Source organism: Galeopterus variegatus, unplaced genomic scaffold, assembly GCF_000696425.1.
Source record: "Galeopterus variegatus unplaced genomic scaffold, G_variegatus-3.0.2 Scaffold1851, whole genome shotgun sequence".
NCBI lineage: Eukaryota > Metazoa > Chordata > Mammalia > Dermoptera > Cynocephalidae > Galeopterus > Galeopterus variegatus.
Genome location: NW_007727962.1, coordinates 152,333 through 166,517, shown reverse-complemented (window position 1 = coordinate 166,517; position 14,185 = coordinate 152,333). Strand labels below are relative to the sequence as shown.

Below are 14,185 nucleotides of genomic sequence, written 5' to 3'. Positions count from 1 at the left end.
AGAATGCTGCTAGTAGTAGTGTGGATGAAAGGTAGCTCTGCTCAGTATTACTTTGTTAAACCTACGAATTTTCTATAGTATAATTGCCGTGATTTTTTCAAAGAAATAAATGGAAGCATATTATCTTTTCTTTTTTCCTAAGGTAAAGAAAAGCCCGTATATTTATTACATGGAACTGTGGTCAGTAAATCAACGTTTTGAACCAAGTCTTAATTTCATAATTATTTCTAAAAGTTACTCTTTCTCCACATGAGGACAGATTTAGCGTTTATTTCCTTAGGTTGATGAATTAATGTACTTATTACAAATAATTGCTAATAAAATAATATTCTAATTTCTAAATGTAAATTGTAGTTAACTCTTAGTCATTACTGCAACCACCACTACCACTACTAACTTCTATTACCATCTTTGTTTACTCTATGTCTGGCACTGTTTCCTGTGCTTTATGTATAATCTCTTTAAATCCTCTAGTAACTCCCAAGAGGTAGGTACTATTATACACTACCACTACTAACTTCTATTACCATCTTTGTTTACTCTATGTCTGGCACTGTTTCCTGTACTTTATGTATAATCTCTTTAAATCCTCTAGTAACTCCCAAGAGGTAGGTACTATTATTAACACCATTTTTACAAATGAAGAAACTGAGACAGTTTAGTACCTTACCCAAGGTCCAACAGCTAGTTGGGATCAAACCATGATTTACAGTTGTATTACTGAGCCGGTTCTCATAACTGGAGTACTGCAGCTGCCTCTCCAAGGAGGGTCATGAACTTATTTCAACTAAATCTCCAGCATTTAAACAAGTACATGAATAATTAGGATATGGTGCAACAGAGCAACAAACATTTTGACTGGGGAAAATGGAATTCCAGTTGTGGATCGCCCTTCCTGTGATTTCATTCTGTTTCTGTTGAAATAACATTATGAACTTCTGTGCTTTTGTTTTGGTGCATGGTTGCATATGCATCACATACTGATGAAACATCTTGTGAGCTGAGTTAATAATCCATCTTACTGCTGCTCGTTCCACTCTGGGATTTTGATGGTGCTCTGTGACTCCCAATGTTCTTCATGTTGCATATTTCCATATGGCTGATAGAGGCTTCATGGTGTGAATATAAACCTGGAGTCTGAGTTGGTTGATGCATACCTAGTTTGGAGCACCTTAAAGAGTGCCTTTGTTATGCTCATGTGTTTAATAGCTGTGTGAGAGCCAGCTAGCTACCCTAGAGTTTGGGGATTGGCACCTGCTATCCATTCATATCCAGCACCATTTCTTTTCATGAGAAAACGTGGCCTTGTTGGTAGCAGTCCCTGCATTTCCTTTGGACTGTGGCATTTTCTGTCTCGGGTACTTCTGTGTTAATCCTGTGGGTGTTACCGTTCCTTTTACCTGCAGCCTCTCGACGTCATTCCAGGTCCACTAGTGCTCTCTCCACTGCTGAATCTGTTGGGCAGTCAGGTGAACAAGTGCTAACTGCATGACTTGGCTTCTTCATATGTTCCAGTTTCACACCCATGTTAACATTTGTTTTCATCCGTGTTGGCTAGTACTTGGCATGTATGCACCTCATTTTTTTTTCCCCAATGTGCTTTAATTTTTTTAAGTTGTCGAATGTTTATAGTTCTGTTTATAGGCCATAGATGCTTTATAGACTGTTCGACAGCATTATTTCTCCAGTGTTCATATTTATGTTAAAACAAAACAAAAAAAAAATGGGAGAGCACTTCTTCCCCTCCTATCACCCCCTCCCCAGGAAAAAAAATAACTAAAACTAGGTATCATAGAGGGTCCCTGTGGGAAAATGGGGTGTAGGTATCATCCAACAGTCTTTCATCTGCAGAGTCTTCACTCCCAATAAAATGTCAAATATTAATATTATTAGTATCTGATTCTACTTAAGATACTATTTAGTTACCAGTGTTCCAAATTATACATAATTTCATATGTATGAAAATAAATGTATTGTCCTAAAAGTTTTATGGAAGAACAAGATCAGAATTCAGGTAATCAAGTTGGGTCAAAAGGTAGCTTTTGGAGTCTGCAGACCCCCAAACCTTCTGTCTCAACTCTGTTTAACGATACCAAAAATCCACTGGTTAGCCATGGAGGCAAAAAGTCAGCATACAATAATGCATCAGTTTGCCAGATTTAACTGGTATCATTCTTATATGCTAACAGTCTCTAATGACTAAATTTTCTCTGTTGAGTAAGGCTTAATTATGAATTCACAGACTTGATGGTGACAACTGTTACCAATTCACTGAGTCAGTTATTTTCACTTTTCTTTCTGTAAATGAAGCCAGCTATGCATTTTAGCTATGTATACTCTGATTAAGTACATTCCCCTGAAGATTGTGGACCAGACTGAAGGCACGGTCGTATGTATCCATCTCTTGGAAAACTGAGCATCCTAATAGGGCAGTGAGAATGTGGAACAGACATTGGTCTGGTGAAAACAAAAAGCCTATAATTTTGCTTATATCCCAGACAAATGATTCCCCTTAAGATCTGAAATTCAAATTTTCTATGATGTTTATTGAATAATCTGCAGTCATCGTGTATGGCAAAGCTGGGAATCACAGAATAATTGCATTGTTTTTTATAGTTTTAATTTTGTATCTGAAAAATCAGTATTATCCCTGGAACAAGAATTGCTGGCATGATATCCTTTTTTTTTTTTAGACTTCGTTTTAAGTTTATGCTGGGTAATTTTTAAATGGCTTATAACTGAATTACTTTCATTCTGTTACTCATAAATCCCCTACTATCTACCCTTTTTTAATGGAAAAAAAAAAAAACTCGAACAAATATCATCTATAAAACTATATCCACTGTAACTCTCGAATTTACACTTGTTTCCTATTTCAGCTGATAAGTATTTGTAGATAGGTATATAGATTTAATTATTTTTGTGGTCTTTTAGTTTATGTGGCACATTAAATCAGCTTTTCAACATAATGGCTAAGATGACATTTGGAATAATCAGCAAATGCATTAAAAAAGGGGATAGTATAACATACAGTTTTCGTTTCTTTATAAAAATTCATGACTGTATAATTCTTTTAACTAATGGTGTTCAAATTTTTTTCCCTTTCTATGGTGGTGAAATGTGTAATGTTTTGAAATTGACATTTTTAAAATCTAAATAACACTTCATTTCAAATTTCACCAGTTTTGTTGGTGGTCTTATTACATATCTAAACTTTTAAATATATCATTTTACATGAAAGGTCAATTCATGTAAAATAGATATGAGCATCCCTTTTATTCTAAATGCTTCATTAATAGAATATTGATAATATAGAGATTTTCCTTGTCTAAACAGTGTCTTATTTGTTAACACGGAGAAGACATTTATCTTAACAGTTTATTAATGTTTTAATCTCCAGCACTTCTTAAGGAAGGCTGGTCAACTGACTTAATAGGACTTTAAAAAGTGAGTCTTCATTTTCCATGATCATTAAGAAGCTTAGAATAGTTGTTTGAATTGCTAAAACTTATTTTAAATTCTTTCGATTTTTTCTATTTGTTTACCTGTATAAAGACTGACATTCAAATATTCTTTGAGAGGCTGAGGTAAAATTTATACTAATGTTATCTAAATGATTATGTTCTGCAGTGAAGGTACTAGGTTTTTGTGGTGATTATTAAAGAATTTTAACAAATTGATTTTTAAAATAATCTTTGACACACAGGCATCATGATTAACAAGTATCTAAAAATAATTTAGCTTAATTAATTATAGTTGAACAATAGTGACACTAATGAAAATTTGCACAGAGATCAACTTAATACATTTGTTTCAAATTTTAATTTTTTTACTACACATTGCATTAGAACTCATTTGTCAAACTGTGAAGGTTTCTGATTAGTTCGACCAAACATTGAGGCCACTTGCCTCTAGAGGGAAAGCTAAATAGATGAAAAGACTCAACTCATAGCCCAGCTCCCTTCTATATTAAGCCCCCCACCACAATGTCTCAGAACTTTTCAGTCATAAAATATCATTTTCGAACAATTTCAATTGACAGATTGCTTTGTGGCACAATACTTATTAAATGTGAACAACTTAACATCTACCACTGGTAAACAAGTCAAGTACAATTAAAATTGGGTAGAGATTTTTCAGTGCCTCTGTCCACTTAGTGGGAAGAGGCAGGAGCCCTTGCAGAGAACTGAGAGAATTTGAATTAGAGTGACATGTCTTTTGCTTTTGTTTTTTAAATAGACCGATTTGGGCTCAGCCAGCCAGGAAGAATTCCTGGTTCTGTGAATGCCATGCGCGTTTTGAGCACAAGTACAGATCTTGAAGCCGCTGTTGCTGATGCTTTGGTAAGAAGCACAATATGTACACAGAGTCTGTTTATATTACTCATCCACATTTTTCTTTGTCCTAACAGGAAATTGTACCCAAATCAAGTTACTAAGTCATCTTTGACATTCTTTAAAATTGTGTAAATATTGGATTAATTTATATTATTATTGTGTTTTCTTCTTAAACTTTTACCTCTGCACACACATAAGTGAAAATTGACCTTACAGAAAATATTAGCATCAAGTATTTATCTGTGCTCCTCAGTGTCAAGGTTTTAAAGACATTGGGCTTCTCAGATGTCATTGGGCTTCTTGGTTTTTTTTCTTTTTAACTGTGTTTTTCTTTTAGTATTTTCTTTTTTCTGTTCTGTTGCTTCTATTGCTTTATAGATTTAGATGGCATACCCTAAGCATATTATTATGATATTAGGTAATAGAGTTTGAGGTCTGAAAATCTTGCATTTATTTCATTACCTCACTCCTGGGTCCAGATGATTTTATGTTGTTGTTTTTTTTAATGGGTCCTTAAGTCATTATTTAAGAAAACTTGTCTAAATTTTAAGATTAACTCTTTGAAGATGTAAAGCATTGGTGCAATATGTTTTTGCATCATTATAATATAATATCTAAAAAGCATAAAATGACCAGAGTTCCTTTAATTTGTGGTTATAGCAAAAAGTTTCTTGGTAGAATTGACTTGTGGTCAGATTGTTTTTCAAAGATGCATTTCAGCTAGTGGTAACAGCCTCTTGCATATTCCGGTTTATGTGCTCAGCATTCAAAATAGATATTCTTTAAAACTGTCTGATCTTTGGCCTTGCTTTTGCTGTTTTAAGATTTATTCTCTTGTAAGGGAAAAAGAATATAAAATCCTGCTTTCAGACCCTGTTTTTAATCCAGCCATGTTGCATCTGATGAACATTTTATAATCTGTGGCTGCAGTGATTCCAGCTTTTTTTTTTTCTTGTCTCTCCCTCATTTATTCTTGCTCAGTCAGATCTCTTTGACAAATGTCTGAGCAAGCAGTTTGCTGCTCTCATAATGCTTTCTCTATAGGCAGACTGCCTGGCCAGCTCTATTTATCAGCCTTATATGATATGTAGAAGGACTTTTTTCTGGCAGGTACTGGAGTTCAGGGTGATAGCTGCAATCATGGCTTTAATTTAAGAGTCAAGTGCTGCAACAGAATTCTGTGAAACTGTTTCTCCTTCCAAGTTGCAGCATTTAGCAATCTGTCTCTTATTTATTCAGACACTAGAAAGTGGAGGTCAAAGGAGTGGGAAGTGTTGGACGTGTGAAACCCTTGGTTAAATGGGACTTCCAGTTAAGGTGGGTGGGGCTTGGGGGCTGGGGGATTTCTTAGTTTTTTAAAGAACCCAAAAGGGACTGTGTGCAAAGTTCTGGGAGGCAGACTAGGACTTGCAAGTTTGAGCTTTGACTGAACTTGACTTGAGCTTTTCTTTGAGCTCTAGCCCCCATGCTACCGTTATGCTCATGCTACCCTTGTAACTTTTTGTCCAAACTGATGTCTCACAGTGACCTGCTTCAGAAGGGAAAGCGCAGGAATGGTATGGAATCCTTGTCTCACAGAAATAAGCCCCAGGGAAGATTGAATGTCTCGTAGGAATAGATAGTAGAATTAACAGGGACCTTAGAAACTGTGCCTTGCTGGTTTGGGAAGAGTTTTAGCGTGCTTCAGAAGGGAAAGCGCAGGAATGGTATGGAATCCTTGTCTCACAGAAATAAGCCCCAGTGAAGATTGAATGTCTCGTAGGAATAGATAGTAGAATTAACAGGGACCTTAGAAACTGTGCCTTGCTGGTTTGGGAAGAGTTTTAGCGAAGAATTATTGCACGTTCCAGAAAGTGTTATGAAAAGAGTAGGAGGGTTAGGAAATGCCATTTTGAAAGCATTCTTTTTTATTACTCGCTTTATATGAAATGCTTGCTAACCTGTATTTTTGGTTTGCTAAGGTATGTTTTGCTGTACACTTTTGTTGCAAGAACAATCCCCACATATGCTTCTGACATAATTCTCTATGCTTTTTCCCCATCCTTCAATATTTTCCTGCCTACAGCTGTTAGGAGACTCCAGGAGCAAGGTACCAATGCTTTAACTTTTGTTTTACAACTTTATTCTTTCTGTTGCAAGTATATTTCTTTTAGAAGCTAGTGAAAGCAACAAAAAATTTAGTATAGTATAGAAATTCTGGTCTGAATTATGATTTTGTTGAATATAGTGATGCCTTTGTCAGTGGTGGAATCAGTCGCCTTTCACATACATTTGTTTTAGTATTTATTTTGACTGTCAGGTTCTGCTTCTATTAGTGTTTCATTTTGTTAACTCCATTTATGTCTATTCTTATGTCATTATTTCATGAATGAAGGTATTCAACATTTTTCGTATTTTAGGAATCTAGTTTTATGTATAAGTAGAATGATCATATCATCACCCAAACAAAATTACTTTTGAGAATGAAAGGGGTTGCTAGTAATAATTATCCTTGGACTGTAGACATAAGTTGCTGTACTGAGCAAGTTGGAATTAATAATTAGCCACATTAGTACAGAATTTCATTAGTGTGGTTTAAGCCAATAACTATTTGTTTTGCTTTTAGAAAAATTGTATTTTATAAATTTTATCAATTTTATACAGCTGTTACTATATCATTTATGGGTTTAACTTACAGTTTTGTATTCATGGTAAGAGAAGTGAATGAAGCAGGTATTATAGTGTGTGTTAAAAGAAGCCTGTTTGTGTTGCAAAACTTTAAGACCTTAATAAAAGTGGCTCAGATAATTTAAGGATACTTTTACATAGGATACTTCTGCTGACATTTTAATTTCAGACTTTCTTAAAGAAGCATGAATATTCAAACAAGTTTGCCCATAGACCGTGCTCCAGATATATTGCTTTTGACTGAGGAGGGGCTGGTGGGCACACATACCTGCAGTGTGTCAGGTGCTGAGCTGGGTTATTTAACATATAATTACATTTACTCCTCACAAGCCTGTGTGATAAGTATAATTATTATCGTCTTAAAGATGGGGAAACTGAAGCAAAAAGATGAAGAGGCTTTCTGAAGTCACACAGCCAGTCTGTAGTGGTGTCAGGGTCATAACCCAAGTCTATCTTACTGTCAAGTTCACAAACTCTATAGAAGCCGTGCTCTTTCCCATCTGCAAAGGAGTGCTGTGCTTATTATTTATTTTACCTACCAGAAGACTACTTTGTTGTTTTTATTTCCCTAATCTACAAGCACAAGAAAAGTGTGTGTGTGTGTCTTTTTACACTCAACTCTTTGTTGCTGATTTTGCTTGGTATGACTCATGGTCCTTTCACCTTTCCATTGCTTCCTCAACCCCCCACCCCTCATTGGATCTGTCAGAAGAAGCCTGTGAGGAGGAGATATGAGCCGTATGGGATGTATTCTGACGATGATGCCAACAGCGATGCCTCGAGCGTTTGCTCTGAGCGCTCATATGGCTCCAGGAATGGTGGCATTCCCCATTACCTGAGGCAGACCGAGGACGTAGCAGAAGTTCTCAACCACTGTGCGAGCTCAAACTGGTCAGAGAGGAAAGAAGGGCTTCTGGGCCTGCAGAACTTACTGAAGAGCCAAAGAACACTGAGGTAAAGACAAGAGACCAAGGTTGTGAGCTAGGTTTGAGTCCCATATTATACTCCTCAGGGGCCTGAAGGGATTCCCTGTCATTTATGGAATCCTTATGGAGCTCTGGTTGCCGGGGCAGGCACTAAAAGTACTAAGATGACTGAGACACAGTCCTTGCCATTCGGGGGCTTTGAAATATCTGGCAAATATTCTGTAATTTATTAGGTTTATAAAACATTTATTTCCCTTATGATTCACATTTGTTCAATAGATACTGTTATTTGAGAAATCTTGGTACAGTTTGCAATTCAGGTAAAAAATAAAACAGCTCTGCAAGTTAGTGTGGTTCATTGCACTTTAGCATACTGGATAAAATGGTACTAGTCTCAGTCTAAAACGTTTTAACACACATATTCATGTACATAGCTTATAAATGTGCATAGTAAAGAGATGATAAAATGGAGCACTCTAAAATAGTAACAGCATTATTTCTAGAATTATTTTTGCCTTTTTCTTTGTTTCTGAATTTTATGAATTTTCTAAAATAAGCATGTATATTACACATGCCAAAAAAGTATGTGTTTATACCATATTTTAATAAATCTAGCACATCACTGACATACCATTATTTTATATTCCTCTAATAGGAAATACTCATTATTTAACCATCATTGTACTAATGTATCATTGTTTATAAGATAAATCTTAGTTACAGAGATATTAAAACATAGAAAAAGAGATGTGAATGGAAAATGAGAAATGGGCAACTTAAAATCCATATATTATATCCATTGGATAATTATTTCAAGATAAGTTGTGGGACTGGATAAGTTTATGGTCTTAGGTGGAGGTCCCTCTTGCATTCTGTAAAGCTAAACTAGCATTGACTGATGAGTTACTAAGCTGTAAGTGTGGCTATTCAATCTAACTTCACCCTACTGTATTCATAGCTGCCCCACATTACTTTATTCTGTTCATGAAGATGATATGAGAGGTTTTGACTTACACTTTCTGAAATGCAGGCGTCCTGTGACTCTCTAGTGATCTGTCAAAAGCAAAATGAGGATGATTTGTCATTATTGTTCTTCAGGAATCTGTTAATCCTGATGGTCCCACTTTCTGAATTCTTTGTGTTCACCAAGTAGCCATTGAACAGTCTCTAGAAATCTGTTGATCAGCATTGGTCTAATCTAATCATTGTTAACAATATTGAAGAATCATTGAACCATCTGTCTCATCTGCATAAGGGAGGATTACTCAGGGATGATTTGGGGAAGAGAGGACCCTACTATCAAGCCTTAGAGTAAAAATGGGGTGCAATAGTACATCAAGGATCAGAAAAGGCAAAGGGCACCAATGTGAAATGAGTGTTTACTTTGTCCCAGGGACAGTAGTAGGTACAATGTGTTCATCTTTAGTCCTCTCAGCAGCCATGTGTGATGTGTAGTGCATATCCTATTTGACAGATAAAGAAACAGAGGCTTAAGGATATTAGTACTTTGTTTATAGCAGAATTGAAATTAAAATCTAGGTCTGTCTGATCCCCAAATCCATGCTTTTTCTGGTTTCTTCTATTGCCTTTCAACTGTGGCAAGTGGAAAACAGAACTGGGATGAAATGAAAGGGATTTGGCTCATGGCTTTGTCACTTCCAGATGTATGAGCTTGGGTAAATCACTCTCTGAGTCTCAGTTTCCTCATCTTAAAATGAGAGCAAATCTTTGGTTTTATATTCTTGTTTAATTTTATCATGAATTAAATAAGATCATTTCTTTGTGAAAAAAAGGCTTTGTTATATAAATATAAATCATGTAAAGTTTATGTAGTAAACTGAAACAAAACGATTTTTAAAAGCAAAGCTATAACTAATAGCAGTGATGACTTGTTAAATTTTAAATACATTTATTTTCATTTTATTTCCTCTAGTCGAGTAGAATTGAAAAGATTGTGTGAGATCTTCACCCGGATGTTTGCTGACCCTCATAGCAAGGTAAGTCCGGGAATCATGTTTTACTTATATTCCTACCTGCATGTCTATGTGAGCTGTTTAATATGCTACCCAAGAATGAGAGAGAATTCCCCATAGTGCAGTTTTGAGTTTACAAACAAAACACCAGTTTCAGCAATAGTATAATGTTACAGCTTTTAAAAATGGAATTTTTGGAAACGTAAGTGTCCATAAAGTGTCATGTTAAATAAATGTGCTTCAAGTATGAGTTAATCCTGGAGAGAATCAGGTGTAGTCTTTCATTCATTCAGCAAATGCCTCCTGTTAGCCAGACAGTGGGCTAGGTGCTGGAATGTAAGGTTGTATTATAATATATTCCATTTTTTTAAGTTTAGTGAAGACAATAAGTATATATTTATTTTTTGTATCCCATGTAGAATTTGTCCTCATAGGACAAGATTTTTTTAAAAAGGAAGTATAGGGGGCTGACTAGTTAGCTCAGTTGGTTAGAGCACTGCCTTGTAACATCAAGTTCAAGGGTTCAGATCTCCATACCAGCCAGGCCCCTTCTCGCCTCCCCCAAAAAAAGAAAGAAAGAAAAATGGTAGTATTTTTTTAATGGATTTGTTTAAAAACCAGGTTAAGTCATTTCTCCAAATACAATTTTGCTCTTCCTGAGAGCTTGCTGGATGGTGGTCACATAGCTGGTGCCCACACCTCCTGGGGGCTAAAGAAAACACTGAGCCTAAGGACTGCCTTTTTAACAAGAGAGTCCCTGCTAAGGGGGAAACACCCATCAGTATGGGACAACATCATTTCTAGGGGTGGTACTAAGAGAGGAACCCTTTACAAAAGTTTACTTGGGGTCTAGATTTCAAATAAATACCATGGTTTGGCAGGAAGCCTTAAGAGGCTGTTAGATGCTTTTAGAGGAGGGAAATGTAGGGATAAAGACACAGGGAAAGTTAAAAGGGAGGATGAAGGACAGAAACTAAAGTGTAGAACTGATAGAACCTTAAATCAATAGAAACAGATCTTAAGTGCTGATATGCAGGATTAACTGTACTATCCTATAGTTTTCTTAGTAAAGATGGTCTCTTCCAAGTCTTACCAGGAGAAAGAAGCCTGTGATGGCCAGAGAGTCCAGCCAGTTATCATCATCTTCCTTGTTTTCCTGTCCTTGCTTCTTTATAGGAACTGTTCTTGAAGTAACATCCACCCACCCTTCCATGCATCCAATCATTCAACATTTACTGAGCACCTTCTCTGGGCTAGAGATACAGAAAACAGAATATGGCCCCTGCCTTCTGAGATGCTCATGAGAGTGCAGGGGACGAACGCACGGGTCCTCCTGCTCGCCCCCGCAGCAGTTCTCCTCACTCAACATCAGTCTTGAAGCATGTCTTAAAATTCCTGCTGTGGCCCTCACAGCAGGGTTAACATTAACGATATTTTTTAAAAGTCCAAGAAAGGCTGGATTTAAAGGCCATATAGATATTCAAAAATATAATTATCAAGATTTTTCTCTAAGGTGAATGTAGTGTTAAAAGTAGTAAGATTTAAAACATAAGCATAGTAAGAGTCATAAGATTTATAACGTAGGAGTGCTAGATCATTTGGAACATTGATGACATTTCTGTTACCTGTCACCTCTAGATTGCTGATTCAGAAGCAGAATGTGAGGATAAAGAAGGAAATTTGTTTCCATCAGAAGGCTCTTGTACAGTGAGTTTGGAGGTCTCAGTTTAGTTGATATTTTCTAGCTGCCTGTGAGCTCAGCCAGGAATCCTGCAGCTCGATGGCTCATTGATTTTTTCCTGAGCTATCTCACAGGAGACCCCTGGTGGTGAATACTTGCTATGCTAGAACTGATCTGATTGGTGGGTTGTCCCAGTAGAGTCTCATTAACGAGGTAGGGAACCACAGTGCTACTTATCTCTCTGAAATCAGTTTAGAGATATTCCACTGTGGACTGTATTTCACCTTAGATAACTGTATTGATTCTACAGCAACATGAAAATTATGTGAACTGTCAGTATCTTTTATTCTAAGCCAATATCTTGTATTATTTTATAATATCTGAAATTGACATACATCAAATAGCTGACTAAGATGAAAAGCAGTAGCTACACAACAGTGAGTAGGTTGGGGTTGTTTTTGTTTTTGGTTTTGGTTTTGGTTTCTTGCATTCTGTAATAATATTTGTCGAATGCTAGATAATGAGCAAAAACAGTGTAGAGTTAGAACAATTCAAAGCTTTTTTTTGTTTTAAGGAAATAAAAGCCTCCATGATTAAACTCAGAAAAGTTCATTTCTCTCTGTACTGACTTTTAAAGGCTTATGTTGAAGGAGGAGAAAGTATTTTATCAGTGTGTAGCTTTTTCAGGTTTTCTTAAGAAACTGCATGAAAATGGTATTAATTCACTGTGGACTAACATGGAATTTGTTTTGTTGCATGGCCTGGTTTGCGGTGGAATTCACAACAGAGAGTAAGTTCCAATCCTTTTTCCTTAATCTTTTCTCTGCAATATGTTTTCCTTCTGGAATATGAACCATTGTTAACACTGTTAACATAAGTTATAAGAGCATGGGCAAAGCAAATTTGGGCATTTTTAATGTTTAGTAGACTTTGGAGGAAATTGTGAATTATATGTGGGAAATGTTTGGTTTTCATTTGTGTCTAGGTTTTCAGTATGTTTTTGGAGACTCTTGTGGATTTTATAATAATACATAAGGATGACTTGCAAGACTGGCTTTTTGTTCTTCTCACACAATTACTTAAGAAAATGGGAGCAGATTTACTTGGATCTGTGCAAGCAAAAGTTCAGAAGGCTCTAGATGTCACAAGGTAAGTGTTTAGGGTCTAGACTACTCTGATGTTACAAGATTCTTGTAGGCGATTAGGTGATTTCTTGCCTTTCTTTTCTGTCACCTATGGTCTTTGTCACCCACTCAAATGTGTGCTTTCTTACTCAGTTCTCACATTCTCTTGTTGACATGTCCCACCAATGCATAGATGAAATACTTGTTTCTTCCTTGAGTTGGCACTATTTTTGTGAATACCTAAGACAAGTGTAGAAACAGATGTAAAATGTTGAAAATTGATTCTCTTCTCTTTAAAATACACTTAAAGAAAACATTTAGAATATTTGTTTACATCTTTCTGAAGACTTTAGTATTTTTATGTTAAACTAGACATTTTTCTATCAGTGTATGCTGCAGAGTTCTCATTGGTCCAGGAATAGTCTCTAACTTGACAGTTCATTGGCTCAGAGGTTGAGAACACGTTTACAGCAGTTGTAACCATTCTGGCTGTTATGAAAAAAGCAAAGCCGCTCAGGCTCAGAAAACAACTGTTAGTGTTGGTGTTCAGAAGCCTCTTCTCTATTGTCTGTGCAATTGTAAATCCTCAACATACAAGTATTAGAATTAAATGATCTCAGAAGACATTTTGCGATAATATCTTGGTTGTGATTTGATGGAAGATGGAGGGAAATGTGTCAGATCAGTGAATATTTTAAAAGAACAAATGTGACTCCAGGTTACTCAGAAAATTATCATCAGGGCAATAACTTTTGTAAGACTCAATTACTACAAGTGGGAATAGTACTAGGTATCATGGAATTTTCAAAACGGAATGCCCCTAAAGATGGTGCTTATTTTATCATTGAGAAACGGAGACATTGCCTTGAATTGCCCAGGATCATATTTTGTGTTAGTGGCAGTCTGATAACTAAAATCCAGGATATCTGATGGTTGCTCCATTGTCTGTTCCTATTATTGCAAGCTGTCCTGTAGGCATGGGGCCTCCCCTTCTGGGGAGGAAGCAGATACTGACTTTCTTTCACCAAGAGTCTCTCAGGATTACTTGACTGGGTCAGAGATTTTGGATGATTACAAGAAATGGGATCAGTAACAGGCAAGAAATGGAGCAAGACAAGGAAGGGGCTCATAGAGCTCCAAGGATTCTGTGTATGATTTTAGCTAGATGGGGAATTTTTTGTCACTCTGTGTCTAAAAGGCATTCTTCTGTGGTGACTATACAAGATAGAGATCATAAGCAGCTACCAGGACCAAGGAGAACAGTACTGTTAGCTTAAGCAGGGTCAGCTGTAAGCAACCTTAGTTCAGGATGTAAAAATAAGATTTGGGAATAAGAAGTGTTTTTTGTATAAGCAATATTCAGAAAGGTAGCTGGAGAGAAATTGAGCAGATCCCTAGAAGGGCAGGTTGGAATCTCTTCCTTAGTTTATTGCTTAGTCTTAATTTTTGAAATAGTCTTTCAAAGTAAGTTTAGTAT

General features: G+C 36.3%; 1 protein-coding gene across 19 annotated transcripts in view; it reads left to right on the top strand.

Annotated features, from left to right (window-relative positions):
• CLASP1 (cytoplasmic linker associated protein 1) overlaps nucleotides 1–14,185 on the top strand; it is a 142,347-nt gene that overhangs the window by 72,713 nt on the left and 55,449 nt on the right. For 12 of the 19 annotated variants that reach the window (XM_008579299.1, XM_008579295.1, XM_008579298.1 and 9 more), the window contains 6 exons: nucleotides 4,240–4,343; nucleotides 6,403–6,426; nucleotides 7,714–7,958; nucleotides 9,864–9,927; nucleotides 10,654–10,656; nucleotides 12,570–12,733. In XM_008579299.1, coding sequence (XP_008577521.1) covers nucleotides 4,240–4,343; nucleotides 6,403–6,426; nucleotides 7,714–7,958; nucleotides 9,864–9,927; nucleotides 10,654–10,656; nucleotides 12,570–12,733 — 604 coding nt within the window. Of the gene's footprint in view, nucleotides 1–1,406; nucleotides 1,470–4,239; nucleotides 4,344–6,402; nucleotides 6,427–7,713; nucleotides 7,959–9,863; nucleotides 9,928–10,653; nucleotides 10,657–12,569; nucleotides 12,734–14,185 lie in introns of all 19 variants that reach the window. The other 7 variants (XM_008579286.1, XM_008579284.1, XM_008579282.1 and 4 more) reach the window with 1 other exon arrangement.